This window comes from Camellia sinensis, chromosome 10 (assembly GCF_055761805.1).
Source record: "Camellia sinensis isolate YWXY chromosome 10, ASM5576180v1, whole genome shotgun sequence".
Classification (NCBI taxonomy): domain Eukaryota; kingdom Viridiplantae; phylum Streptophyta; class Magnoliopsida; order Ericales; family Theaceae; genus Camellia; species Camellia sinensis.
The window spans coordinates 123964427-123978728 of record NC_138970.1 but is presented as its reverse complement, the minus strand read 5'-3'; the positions used below and the strand labels follow the sequence as shown (position 1 = coordinate 123978728).

Below are 14302 nucleotides of genomic sequence, written 5' to 3'. Positions count from 1 at the left end.
TTTCAATCGATTTTACGTAACAAAAATAGATAAATGATTTAGATTAAAACTAAATTCAAAGTATAAAGTTTAAATTAAAAAAAATTAAAACTCATAATTTATTTTGTTGCATGTTTGAAACTCTGTTTTTTTTTTCGCCATAATTTGTCAAAAAATAATTATGAATACTCAATAAATAAAATTAATATATTTCTTTAAATTTAAAATAAATTAATAATTTGAGAATGAAATTTAAAAAAAATATACAATAAATTCAGAAGATTAGTCTATTCGTTTTGTCCCTCAACCTCGGATCTTACGCACATATAACACGTTTCTCTCTCTCTTCATTGTGAACGCCTTCCATTGCAATCAAACCAAACCTCTTTCTCTCCATTTTCCAGGACAACCAGAACACCAAAAGGAACAAGAAAGAAGAAGAGAAGGTACACAACAAAAGTTGATTTCATTCCATCTAGTTGATTTCAATCCACTATTACCTTTTTTTTTCCATACTTTTCTTTTTTTTGGGTTTCTTTTCAATTTGTCTTCTTAATCATTTTGATTAATCAAATCTAGTACTAACTTGGTGTTGTCATCAAATTGACTTTCTTTAGGAACTTGAATAACCCTACTAAATGAATACTTCTCTTTGCCTGTTTGGTTGGTTGGAAAGTTATGTGGAGGCGGAGGTTTTTCTTTGAGCTTTTTTGGACGGCTTAAATTGCGATAAACCGTTTCTTTACAAATAGAAAGTTAATAATAAAAAAAAAAAAAAAAAGAGACTTTAATTCGTCCATCATTGAAACAGGTAAAAGCTTCTTTTACTAAATATATAAAGGGAAAGAAAACCCATCTTTTGTTTGGTTGAAAACTTATGGTTCTTTGGCCGTTTGTCTCTCTTTTATCTCCTTAAGATTGCTTTATATATATATATATATATTGTTGTTCTTTTCAAAGTTTCAACAAAAAAAAAAAAAAAAAAAACTGGTGTCATATGCTAGTGTTTGTTGATTGAGGGCAAAGGTAATTAGATTTGCCTGATGTTTTGATTATCTAAGCTTTACTTTTGTTCTTGGATTGTTTGCTTTTATTTACTTATAAACATCTGAAAAATGAATTAATAGAAGGCATGTCAATACAGGGGTTTATATAATGGATTCTTGCTGTTGTATTGTCATGTATATAGTGGACACACACAAGTTGTGTACAAACTATTCTCTGCTGTTTTGATTGGGTTTGTGTTGTTGGGGAAATGGTTTTCTTACCTGTGTTTTTCTCTATCATGTTTTCAACTGGTTGTAATTAATGAATGATGGTAGAACCAAAATATTCGGTGATGGTCTTTTTCATCAATCATATGTAAAAGGCCACTGATAAATTATGTGAAGTTTTTGTCTTATCGAATCATAGATTGAGAGTTGTGCCCATCTGAATCATCAATTGTGAATTGGATGCTTTTGAGCTCTTTTATAGTGTAGGACTCAACCTTGATGGCTCACTATTTTGTAAGATGAAGGCCATAGTATTTTGTGTGAACTTTGTTGGTATGTTTTCTGTGGTGGTTTTCTTTCCTTTTTATTTGGATTGCATGCATCGATTGGCTAGAAGCTTATTTTTGCTCAGTGATGATATTTTCTTGTCAACAGATAAGAAGTTACTTTGTTCTGCCTGACCATCCTTATAAATAAAGCCCCTCAAATACGGCTATTGTTTTGGAAGATTTTGTGTATTATAAATGCTCAATTTTAATGCTTATGTAGACTTTTCTGATGATCACAGTGCTCGTACGACCTTTTTACTATATATTTGAGAAATTATTGGAAGAGCTGAAGTTGTAGTAATGACATTTTGGGTTGTTATATATCTTCAAAGCTTTTATTGATCAGTAATAATTTCAGGTCTGAGGGGAGGGGGTCTTGGGGATAGGAGGTCGCAGATCTTCAAGAATTTTGGAGAAATGGTTGTGGAGAATAGATAATGGAGAAGGATGTTGGGGGCTAAATATGGCACCGCATATGTTATTGGAAGTGAACTTGTCTCGTAGGAGGGGGATTTGTAAAGGGTATTCAACTTGTTTGGGAGGAATTCCTGAAATTTGTCAGATTTATGTGAGAAGTTTTTGACAGGGTGAAGTTTTGGCATAAAAAATGTTACGGAGATGATGATAGATTTTAACCATTTTTCTCTTAGCTTCCTTTGTTATTAGAATCGAACAATTCATGATTCAAATCATATGATTTCTCCAAATAATCGATACAAACAGGTTGCATAAATGACAAGTAGCTATGAATCATTGATGAATTGGTGGGTCATAAAATCAAATTGTCGAAAATGAATTGACTGATTGAATTTCGATACATTGAATTTGATTTTTGGTCCCCCCCCCCCCCTTCTTCTCTTTCCACAATTTCTAAGCTTACTTATTCAGCTTTATCTAATTTTTTGCATTGCACTTACAAAAGGAATCTTTTGGAGGCATCAAGTGATATTTTTTATAAAATTTAAAGAATTGTGTACTTTAACTTCCCTTTTAGGTGAAATTTTTTATTATTTTAGTTGTAAAAACTTTGTTATTGAGTTATTATTGCTTGAAAATTGGAGTTTGTTTGTGTTAGCTTTCTTGATTAAGAATGGCTAATAATAAAAATCTAAAAAGAAAAAGATAAAGTGGTGATCTTATATATGGGACCATTGTGATCTAGTTAACTATTTTTGTAATGAATCTTGCATTCTTGTTTCCTTCTAATTCATATATGTACGTGTATGATGTGGGTTGTCATAAATCATAGCATAATTGACAACATCATCATCATTCAAAACAGCCTTTTCATTGATTGAAGTCTAAATTTTTCACATGCATAAAATATAGCTTTACTATCTAAATAAATAATATTTTTTTATGGTAAATTAGAAATTTTGACCAAATCTTTACGATTCACAGTTTGATTTGATTCGAAAAAAGACAATTTACATTTAGGATTTGATTACTATGCTAGCTGGTAATAGAAATGCCTCGGTGGCTGATTATGTTAAGGGCACAGATGGTTGATGTCTTTTTTATTAGATTGAGGAGGAATTCATTATTGGCAACCGTCTGATCACTTTTACCTTCTTTAGAAGCATAGTGGTGTTGGAGATGGTGGTGATGCCTTTTGGTGGCTCAAAAATAGGAAGGAGAGGTTTGATGTAAAGTCCTTTTATAAATCCTCGTTGGGTCTGGGTGAATTTCTTGTGGAATGTCATATTATTATTATTATTATTATTATTATTATTATTACAATGCAATCCACAAGAAGATTCTTATGAATGATAATCTCCTTACAAGGTGTTATACCATCGTAAATTGGTGTTTCCTTTGTGAGCGCAATGAGACAATCTCTCATTTGCTCAATTCATTGTAAGGTGGCATGAAATATATGGGCTTGATTCTTGTTTTGTTCGGCATCTGCTAAATCTTCTACAAAGATGTGTCATGGGCCATGTTTGAGTGTAGGATATATACAGTTGGGTGACAAATGCAGAAGGTTGGCAAATGGCTCTTTTGTGCTTGATGTGGCCAATGTTACATGGACCTTTCTATTTCTTTCATAGGTCTCGTGTCCCACCCCCATAAAATATGAGAAGAGCCTGGGTGTGGGATACGTGTCTGACACCTATGCCCACTTTAAACACTTGATTCCTCTATTTTTTTTTAAATGATTTTTGAAGATAAAAAAGTCAACATCTTACATGGATGGGAGGTGGAACTTTCCTATTTTCCCTAAATCCTATTTAGTTTCAAGTACATATGTAAATATTTACATCATTGTATCTAAGAATATTATACAATATGTAATATGTATCAGTGTTCAGGACATGTCTCCATACCCATACCTATCATTTGGGTACATATCCAAATATCCTAAAATTTAGATGTAGGCACCAAAAGAAGATGAAGAACAATCAGGGATCATCAATATCTTTAATAATCAATACTAAAAAATATCATATTCTAGTCTCTTAAAATCATTAGACAAGGCCTCTTTATAGGCGTAAGCACTTTCTAGATAGGAAACTAACTAATGAAAAATCCTATTAAAATTTGTAAAAATTTAATGTATAAAGAGAAATAGAGAATTGTATTATTGATTGATACATCTATTGAATGTTACAATGATTCCTATATATAGAAGAGTAGGTGGTAGTAGGTGGTAGGTGGAGTAGGTGAAGTGGAGGTGGTAGTGGTGTAGTGGGTTAGGTTTAGTGGAGTAGGTTTAAGTGGGTGAAGTAGGTGATAGGTTTTAACAGCCCCCCGCAAACTCAAGGGGGATAGGAACTAGCCAACTTAAGTTTGGAGAGAGTAACAAAACAAGAAAAATAAAATAAAATAAAAATGGATAGGAGACACTGTATGGTCGTGTCAGACCGTTGTAGAAGACTGTATGGTTATGGCAGACCGATGTAGAAGACAGTTTATGGGGTCATGTCGGACCGTTGTAGCAGACAATGTTGTGACAGTTGTTGTGACAGTTTACGGAGTCTTGCTGGACCCTTGTAGAAACTAATCGGAATCAATGTCGGGACAGTTTACAGAGTCTTGTCGGACCCATAAAGGAGCTAACCGGAATCAATGTCGGGACAGTTTACTGAGTCTTGTCGGACCCTTGAAGGAGCTAACCGGAATCAATGTCGGGACAGTTTACAGAGTCTTGTCGGACCCTTGTAAAAGTCGCACCCTCAAAAGGTGTGCCCAATTTTTCAAAAGGCGTGCCATCAAAAGGCGTGCCCAATCCATAAAAAGGCGTGCCATCAAAAGGCGTGCCATCAAAAGGCGCGCCCACTTCATCAAAAGACGTGCCCGACAGAAAGCGTCGAGCCATCAAAAGGGGCGCCTGACACGCGGCGATGCACGTGATTGACAGAGTGCGTGTCGGCCTCGCCGTCTCTGTCTTTATAAACCAAAGCGAAGTCTGAGGCTTGGAAGCATAACAAACTAGTTGAAACCTCTTCGTTCTCTGTAACATTCTGTAACCAACCCTTCTCTGAAACACTCAACAACCCAAAAACATGGCTTCTTCTTCCCGTTCAGCTACCCAGAACATAGCCTCTTCTTCCCGTGGTCTGCTCACTCTCTTTCCCGAACTGAATGAGCCCACAAGAGAAATAACTGGTACGGTGGCCAGTGAACCTCAACCAAACACCTCTGGTTTTGCTCCGTTAAACTTTCCAATGCGGTCGGTGGAGCAAAAAATGGCGGTGCAAACTGATATTGAGGCCAATCAGTATACTCTGAAGTCATGTGTGGAAACCATGACTGCGGTCACAAACTTGTCGCACCGGCTGCAGAGTAGGACAAATGAGGTGCAACAGTTAAACTCCCAACTGGCTCTGCTCCAGCGCATGTATAAGGATGCGCGAGCAGAGATAAGTGTGCTGAAGGCAGAAAACAAGGAGCTGAAGCGGAAGGCCACCGTTATGTTCCGATTTGGAGGTCCGCCATATGCTGTAGTGGAGGAGCAGGGTGGAGTGATCGTGCCCAGTGGAGTGGGAAACACGGAGGCAACACCGTCAAGGGCCGCCCAAGACGGAGGCAAGAAGAAAAGACCGGCGGAATAGGCGAAGAAGTGAGGTCGGCGGAATAGGCGAAGAAGTGAGGTCGGTGGGTGGCCGTCTGCAGAAAAGAAAACAAAGCTTTTGGTGTTGTGTTTTTTTTTTTTTTTTTTTTTTTTTTGGTGTAAAATTGTGATCGGGGTGAATCCCTGATATGAATAAAACAAGTGTGTTTTTGCAAACTCGAATGGGAGGTGTGGTAATGTAGAAAAATCAACTGGAATGAATGTAGTTTTTTTTTTTTTTTTTTTTTTTTTGTGGTGGTGAAAATAAGAATAATAATAATAATAAATAAAATGAAGTGGTGGAAGCCCGTGGAATCAATGAACGCTAGTATAATTAGGTTAGTATAATATATTGGAGTGGGGAAAAGAATGATGGGAATGTTGAGTATATAATAAAATAAAAATGGGTATTTGAAAGAGATTAAAAAAGGGTTTTAGAGAAAATAAATAAAAATAATAGATTTGGAAATCAAACGGAAGAAAGAGAGAGGACAAGCCCACCTGGGTGGCTTTTTTTTTTTTTTTTTTTAAGATAAAATAAAATAATAAAATAAAGAAAGTGTCATAAAAGGGATCAAAGAGCACATGGGTTCTGAGGTTGTTCATAATAATAATAAGAATAAAAGGAATTAGTGGAGAGAGGGAGATTTCAGAGAGCAGAGAGAAGGGAGATGCATGAGGCATGTGAGGTGTAAAGTGGAGGATAAAATAAGAAAAAGGTAAGGAAGGTGATGATGTCTGTCCCTTGGCACAAAAAAAAAAGGGTACCACTACCACTCTCTCTATGCTGGACAAGACCCAGGTACCAACTTGCTTTGCACTCCATTTGAAGACGGTCAACAAAAGAGCAACTTGTGCCGAACTTGATGGTGCTTGGGGTTTCAACAGAGTCTCTTTGCTCTGTTTAGATTGCATGTAAGTTTCATTCAGATTTTCAACGCTTTCATAGAGATTTCCAAGGCTGCCAATCATGCTGGTATTGGCGAGGAGCCTGACTACAGTCCCAACAGGAAGAGAAAGAATGTTGAAGAGGAAGTCCACAAAGTCTTTTCCAGCTTCTGCAAAGAGGACCTTGTGGGCCTTTGTGTCAATGAGTAGCTTCAAGCTCACCTTGGAGGATGACATGGCTGCCGACAAAGCCGAAGCGTGGTGTGTTGAACATAAAACCAGCAAGAGAGAGGAAGCTTGTATTAGTTGGAAGATGAGAGGTCCGGCTGAAGATTGAGATGTGTGCTTCGAAGGAGCACCAGATCTAGTTTTTCGGACAGTGCTTCAATGGCCATTGCAGTTTTCGTGAAGCTGTGCAATAATATCCACCAACCTAGATAGAGAGAGCTATATCTTTGTTTGGGCAGCCTCTGCATATGCCCAAGAAGAGGAAAGAAAAGGTGCGTGGTCGCCGGTGACAACAACGGCACCTGGAGTAGCAGCCATGGGCAAGCTGGGTTTTGCCCCTGTGGAGAGAGAGAAGGTGATAGATAGCAGCCTCATCTCTGTGTGTGTGTCATGCCCATCATTGTTGCAGACATGGTGTGCGACGAAATGTCCCAGAGGGATTTTGGGTTTGCTTCGGCGAGGTGGTGAAGAAGAATGAAGGTATGTGTAGAGAATTTTAGTAGACTAGGTTGAGGTCCGGCGGGCGGCCAAGGCGAGGTTGCCGCCCACCGGTGAAGCGAAATTACTAGGTTCTAAACTTGCTCTGATACCATGTAAAAATTTAATGTATAAAGAGAAATAGAGAATTGTATTATTGATTGATACATCTATTGAATGTTACAATGATTTCTATATATAGAAGAGTAGGTGGTAGTAGGTGGTAGTAGGTGGTAGGTGGAGTAGGTGAAGTGGAGGTGGTAGTGGTGTAGTGGGTTAGGTTTAGTGGAGTAGGTTTAAGTGGGTGAAGTAGGTGATAGGTTTTAACAAAATTGTAATTTCTATTTGTATTAAAATTGCTTTGTTTTTCAATTTATTGTCATCCAATACCTTTTCGATCCCCATCATTAGGTATGGGAAGGTTTGATATGCTTGGACCCACACCCACACTTAATAACCCGAGTCCGTGTGACGTAGGATGTGGCTGATTGCCTGTTATGGTGAGAGCAAATAAGAGGACCTTTCAAGGAGCAGAAGAGCCTCTTCAAACATTCAAGAGTCATTTTCTGTCTATCCTATATAGTTGGGTCTTAGGGAATGTTAAGTGAGCCTAAATCCTTTTTGAGATTCTGTAGATTCTCTTCACTCATAAGAAGCTATTGCCTTTTTAATTTTGAGTGTATGGGCCCCTTTTTTTTGAGTGGTATAGGTTTTCATGGTTTAACCATTTGTACATGCGCTGCATCCTCTTTTGATACTTTTTAATATATTTACTTACTAAAAAAACATTAGATAAGAAAGTCAAGTGACTTGGTATTGAACGGATAATTTCAAATCTATTGTTGTCATTGAATCATATGTATAATCTTGTTAATGTTTCAATAATTGTCAACCTTATGGAAGTTTGTGTGTTTTGAATTTGTAGTCCGTCAAAGCTCATTGATGACCATGGCTTGAAGCGTTGAAGTTTAGTTTCAGCATCCAAGAAGTGGTTTAGTATGGTCTGGTGCTCTAAGAAAGAGCTCCTTCAGTTACAAATTAAAAAAGAAGAAAAAGAAAAGTTGCTCAACTCACTGAACCCTATAGTTTTCTAAACTTAAATGACAAAAATGCATTCCTCTTACTCTTCTTTGGTTTGAAGCTTTCCACAATTCTTTTTTATACTTCTCCCATTAACTCTCTCTATTGCATTTGGAATTCCAGCATATCTGGTACTTGCAGAGTGTAAGGTTTTTGATTGATAGAGTGAACTGAAATTTGTAGTATAGTTTCGAATAATATAAATAAATAAAAACAACATCCAGTTAGTATACATTAATGTGTGTCTGGGAGGGGAAAGATTGGGTACACATCTAATCTTTGGCATAGTGCACAAAGCTTAGTAGCAAGAATCGCTGAAGTTGCCCACGAATCAGCCGAAGAAGTGCGATTATGTGCTTCTGTGGAAGAATCGCGAGTCTAATGCTAGAGAAATGCAAATCTGAGAAGAGAAGGAACTTATGTAGATCCTCTGTTACATGGACTCACTGGTTTAGGGCAGAGTATCCCGTGTCGACATGACACAACACGGGTGCAGATGTGAGATATGTGTTGGATTCGGCATGGGTTGCTCAGACACGGCTGACATGAGAGGAGAAAGAAGAAGGGTTGTTGAGAGAAACTTACAGTGGACCAATGGTAGTAGGAGGGTGAAGATCTATGTTGATCTGTGTCTCTGTGCTGATCTGTGTTGGCTCCTCTTTGTCTTCATCTGTGGCGATCTCCTCTTCTCTCTCTGTCTTCATCTCTCTTGATCTCCTCTTCTCTCTCTCTGTCTTCTCTTCTTCATCATCTCCTCGTCTTCTTCTTGTTCTTCTTCTTCTTCTCTCTCTCTCTCTCTATCTCTCGTCGATTTGTGGTCTCTATCTCTCTCCCCTCCCCTTTTTAACATATAATAAATATAATAAACCAAACCAAACCAAACCAAGCCTTAAGTCCCATCAAATGGGGTCGGCTACATAAATCCTTCTTTTCTACGCGGTCCTATCAAAAGCCATTTCATTAGTTAAATTAAGTAGATCCATATCTCTATTTACAACGTTAATCAACATTAATCTAGGCCTACCCCGTCCCCTAACACTTCTATCTACCGTTAGAATATCGCATCTCTTCACTACTACCTCTGTTGGTCTCCGTTGAATATGACCAAACCATCTTAATCGATTCTCTCTCAATTTATCTTCTATCGGTGCTACTTCTACTCATTCCCGAATACACTCATTCCTAATTCTATCTTGTGTTGTCTTGTCTAGTCTTACTACACATCCACCTTACCATCCTCATCTCAGCCACACTCATTTTATCTACATGTTGTTTCTTGGTTGCTCCACACTCCGTCTCATACAACATTGCTGGTCTCATAGCCGTTCTATAGAACTTACCTTTTGGTCTAGTGGGTATTTGTTTATCGCACAATACCCCAGACACACTTTTCTACTTACACCATCCCGCCTTAATCTTATGGGCCACGTCCGCATCAATCTCCCCCGCTGTTATGATAATCGACCCTAAATAACGAAAATGTTCACTCTTAGGCAATTCTTGGTTCTCAATCTTCACTTCTCCTCTGTTTTCATTATTACTGTTACTAAATTTGCACTCCATGTACTCTGTCTTAGTTCTGCTTATCCGGAATCCTTTAGATTCAAGAGTTTTTCTTCAAATCTCCAACTTTGTGTTAACTCCTTCTCCAAATATAATAAATAATATAATTTGTTATATAATAATAAATCTAATTGAATCGTAAATAATAAAAAAAAATCTAATAAAATCTATAAAATGAATATATTTTTATATATTATATTATTTAATATATATACAAACGCTTCCTACCAACGATTCTTGGAATGTCTACGATTCTCCGCTCCCGCTCCCGCTTCGTGCAACTAAGGCACAAAGTGATTGGCATGATGGTTTGCATGCTTTGCTAACTTCCCTCAAGTTTAACAGGCTTTCCGCTTTTAACTCCTAAGAATCTTTGTGATGGTATCAAGAAGGGAGCAAGGATAAAGTCGAGCTTAAATGAAAGACGCAAAAGTCAATGTGTCAAAGGCCTACAGCATCTCTCCTTTTGTTCTTAAAAGGCCATTCTAGAGCAAGGGGTTTCGAGCAATGACTCACAAGAAACTAAATAGTAAGAAAAACAAAATGCTATTTATATCTGCAACAATGTGGCACATATAAGAGAGACGAGTAGAGAGAGTACTGATCTTTTATTTTTGCATTGTCTTATGGCGTTGGTGCTATTTTTGCTACCTCTGGCAATGTTGAATTGGGTGGTACCTTCTTGTGTACATTTATAAGCATTGATTTTAGTGGCATTGGTTCTAATATGAAGTTATAGATTTTTTGGAGATGTGTACTTTGTGTGGTGTTTTAGGTGATTTGGTTGGAGAGGAACTCTATGAAGGAAAAATCAGAAGATATCGGAGGCTTATGGGATATGATTTTCTATTTGGCCTCTTTTTGGACTTGGGTGTCTCCTAGTTTCAAGGGGATTCCTCCATTTTTTATTAGTAGAGATTGGAGAGCTGCCGTATGTGATACGTAATTTATTGGTTTTTCTCTATTTTTGTGGTGGAGTTCCTGTACTCCTTGCATTTTTTGTATAACTGTAGAACTCAACTCTTTTTCTTTAATAAAATTGTCTTTATTACTAATCAAAAAAATAAAATAACGCTGCGAACTTTTATCACTGACAGTTCTATAGATAAAAGGATGGAGTGTAATAAATTTTTAGGGGCGCAAATATAGTTTAATGCTCTGAAATATTGGAATGCTATTTTGATTTATAGTTTAGTGGTTCTACTAGAATGACTGTTGTAATGGTTAAGATTATGCATAACATGTGTTTTCTCCAACAAGTATGATATTTGGATATGAGAATCTGATTACTCATGATGACTTCAAGGGATTATTCAAATGTGTAATTTATTTATTTTTTCTTATTGAGTTGGCAACTGCGTAGTTTACCCCTACCATTGTAAAGAAGGTCGGGACATTATTTTTTTTCCAGCATCAAACAATGTGTATTCAGGTTAAATAATAAATTGTTGAGTTCAAAATTATTACCGAAGGTTTTGAAAGATTGGCATATATTACTGTTGTTACAGATAATATAGAGTATACTGATTGATATACATGGACGAGTATTCTGGTAAACGAGCTGTTGGTGGGCTTGTTATCCCCAGGAAGGGATCGGGTCTTGTTTCGAGAGATACAGCTGAAAGTAGGGATAAAGATGCTGAATTCTGCAACCGACTCGGATGCAATGGCAGACTTAATCATACCAGAAGTACCCAAAATGGTTCTGAAAAATTCAAATCATCAAGGCCTTCTTTCGATGCTTCTACTGGCAAGCAGATAATTGAAAGTTCTACTAGAACTTGTTCTATGGTTACCAACACAAGAAAATTTCTTCAGGAATCCCGGAAAAAGATATCTTCTCAATTAGAAACAGATTCATGCGAAACGAGTAGTAGTAGTGTTCAGGATGAGCCAGAAGTGTTGGAGCTTGATAATGCTGAGTCTAGCAAAGTTAGATTGATGGAAGTGGGGAGCTCTAGTATAGCATCAAATAGTAAGCCTAGGAATGTATTTCGGCAGAAGTCTGTTTTAGGCACCCGAGATACTCTGTTGGGTTCCTCTGTTCCCTTGGCATGTAAAAGTACTTCCCAGGGGGCAAGAAATGGTTTGAGAAATCTTAGATGCAACTCAATATCTGATGTTGTCCCTTCAGGTGGTTCATCGTCTGAATCAAATCTCAATCGAAGAAAGGATATGGTTAAAAAGAGAAATCCTGAGGTAGAAAGTAGCTCCTCTGGTAGAGGTAAGAAGATGAGTGGACCATTGTCAGAAGACAGCCGTAGTTCAACATCTAGCAATGGCATCTCTATTTCTGATTCAAGACGAACCAGAAACTGGCCTCCTGGTGGGAATAATGGTGTTGGATCGGTTCGAACTCGGAGGTCAATTAATGGTAACACTAGGACTAGGGTTTGTAATCAAGGAAATGGAAACAGTTTGGCACCAATGGAGCTTTGTATTGGGACCTCACAGGTGGCTCCACCAGAAACATCCATTGGTTTGGATGTTCCCAGTTCATCACGTCAATTTTCAGCTGAAGCTTCTTTAAGTCATTCAACTTCTTGTAGGAGTCCAATTGGTCCTTCAGAACTTGGCATTACTCGTTCTTTAATTAGTCGTGATGGCTTTCAACGATATAACATGGATGGGATTGCAGAGGTATATTGTTTATGTTTGGTCACGCATTACACATCCTTTGTTCATACTAGTGTACAGTGAAGGGAGCAATAATGATATACTTGGTGGTGTTTTTTTTTCTTACGATATTGATCTTCGTCTTCTTCCTCCTCTTTTTCTTATTTTTTTTTTAATTTTTTTTTCCAAAAAAATGAAAAAACAATATTCTTGCACTGTTTGCAGGTACTGTTGGCACTCGAGAGGATTGAACAAGATGAGGAGCTAACATATGAGGTATTTGGTCTTTTGGTAGGTGAATTTCTTATATTGGTCATTTGCTTATTAACTCTGCTTCTTTGTCCTGCAGCAATTACTTGCCCTTGAGACAAATTTATTTCTTGGTGGCCTTGGTTTCTATGATCAACATAGAGATATGAGACTGGACATTGATAACATGTCATATGAGGTTTGTTAAGTTGATGTTTTTTTGGAATTGTTGAAGTTTTCTTTGTGCTTATGGTTTTATTTTTGTGAGCAAGGGATTTTTGTTTTACTCATGTTCTGTTATTGACATCTCTTGTGAATAGATAAATAAACTTTTTTTTCCCTTCTTTTTCTGGTGCATTTGAGAATAATTTTCTTAGATAATATCTGTATTTTTTAACAGGAATTATTAGCTCTAGAAGAGAAGATGGGTACTGTGAGCACAGCTCTATCAGAAGAAGCACTATTGAAATGTCTTAAGAGAAGCATCTATCAGCTTACATCTCCCGAGGAAGGAGCCATGAGATGCAGCGGGGATGAAGATATCAAATGCAGTATTTGCCAGGTTTTGTTCCTATGAATATAGACTACTATGCTTTCTCATTCTCAATTGATTCTGTCCCTAATTTATCTGCAATTTTCACTAGAATTTGCAATTAGGTTTTATTTAGCTCGTGTTTGTGTCAGGTCTGTAAACACAGCGAGTTCTAGTTTCTTTCCAAATAATTTTGTCCAAGTGGATTGTATCAAGTGTTAGAAAAGTTGGGTAATTTGGCTACTGTTCTTGTAATCAAACACAATCTTTCCAAATAACCTTTTGCAAGTTGAGCGTATTAACCGTTAGGAAAGTTGTGTTATTTGGCTAGTCTCCTCATAAGGCAATACAATCTTATCTCTATTCATTATTTGTCATCACACAGCGAATGCAATGTCCTAGCAAAACTCAGTTTGAACCATCAAGTTCCATTTAGGTGAATCCTTTAGGCAAACTCAGTTTTTTCTTCTTGCTCTCTCTCTCTCTCTCTTTCTGAGATTCTTTTTATTTTATTAATTTGTGGGTCTTGTTAACACTGGATTTAATTATTGAGATTTATGAGACATGTTGTATGTTATTGCAGGAAGAGTATGGCATTGGAGATGAGGTGGGAAGGTTGAAGTGCGAGCACGGGTATCATATGGTATGTATAGAGCAGTGGCTTCAGTTGAAGAATTGGTGCCCAATCTGCAAGGCTTCAGCAGTGTCGTCACGGTCATCATCTTCACCACCTCTCTAGTTGAGTTGATATTATGTGCCAAATCTGAAAATGACCATTTTATTTCAGTACATATCATGTGGCTCTCTCTTCATTTCTCTTTTTCTTTATTTTCTTTTGACTATGTGAATAGAAAATCCATTTCTCAATGTAAAACAATAAGCCCAGGCTCTCTTGCTTTGTGGTGGGAACTCCAAATTTAACTTCAACACAACTTCAAATGAAAATATTCTCAAATTTCTGCTGTTTACTATTGGAACAAAGTTCATTCGGTGTTTTTGTTTCTTATTTTTATTTTTTGGTTGGTTGATAGTTTCATTGTCCTATACAGGTTGAATCACGGATGCAGTCAAGATTGTGTATTTGATTTCCAGA

At 37.1% G+C, this 14302-nt stretch overlaps 2 protein-coding genes across 6 annotated transcripts; one reads left to right on the top strand and one right to left on the bottom strand.

Annotated features, from left to right (window-relative positions):
* Positions 1-258: 258 nt before the first annotated feature.
* LOC114263070 (uncharacterized) lies at positions 259-14177 on the top strand. Of its 5 annotated transcripts, none has more exons than XM_082893294.1 (7): positions 278-425; positions 11321-12452; positions 12654-12704; positions 12778-12876; positions 13078-13239; positions 13595-13645; positions 13793-14177. In XM_082893294.1, the coding sequence occupies exons 2-6, from the start codon at positions 11349-11351 to the stop codon at positions 13643-13645; spliced, it is 1467 nt and encodes a 488-aa protein (XP_082749420.1). In that variant the 5' UTR covers positions 278-425; positions 11321-11348; the 3' UTR covers positions 13793-14177. The 5 variants fall into 5 exon arrangements, with proteins under 5 accessions (XP_082749416.1, XP_082749420.1, XP_082749417.1 ...); XM_082893291.1 differs by lacking the exon at positions 13595-13645 and adding an exon at positions 8095-8165; XM_082893292.1 differs by lacking the exon at positions 13595-13645 and adding an exon at positions 8095-8170.
* On the bottom strand, positions 1877-6701 carry LOC145800675 (uncharacterized). Its single transcript, XM_082890402.1, has 2 exons — positions 6383-6701; positions 1877-2070 (listed from the first exon to the last, which is right to left on the bottom strand). Exons 1-2 carry the CDS (start codon positions 6699-6701, stop codon positions 1877-1879), a joined length of 513 nt encoding a protein of 170 aa, XP_082746528.1.
* Positions 14178-14302: the final 125 nt, after the last annotated feature.

Excerpts from the sequence above, each read along its gene's own strand:
- LOC145800675 (XM_082890402.1), bottom strand. The coding sequence starts at position 6,701 with ATGTCATCCTCCAAGGTGAGCTTGAAGCTACTCATTGACACAAAGGCC. Across the intron at positions 2,071-6,382 it reads ATGGAGTGCAAAGCAAGTTG|GAATTCCTCCCAAACAAGTT; the intron begins GTACCTGGGTCT and ends GACAAATTTCAG.
- LOC114263070 (XM_082893290.1), top strand. The coding sequence starts at position 11,349 with ATGGACGAGTATTCTGGTAAACGAGCTGTTGGTGGGCTTGTTATCCCC. Across the intron at positions 12,453-12,653 it reads ACATGGATGGGATTGCAGAG|GTACTGTTGGCACTCGAGAG; the intron begins GTATATTGTTTA and ends CACTGTTTGCAG. Across the intron at positions 12,705-12,777 it reads ATGAGGAGCTAACATATGAG|CAATTACTTGCCCTTGAGAC; the intron begins GTATTTGGTCTT and ends TTTGTCCTGCAG.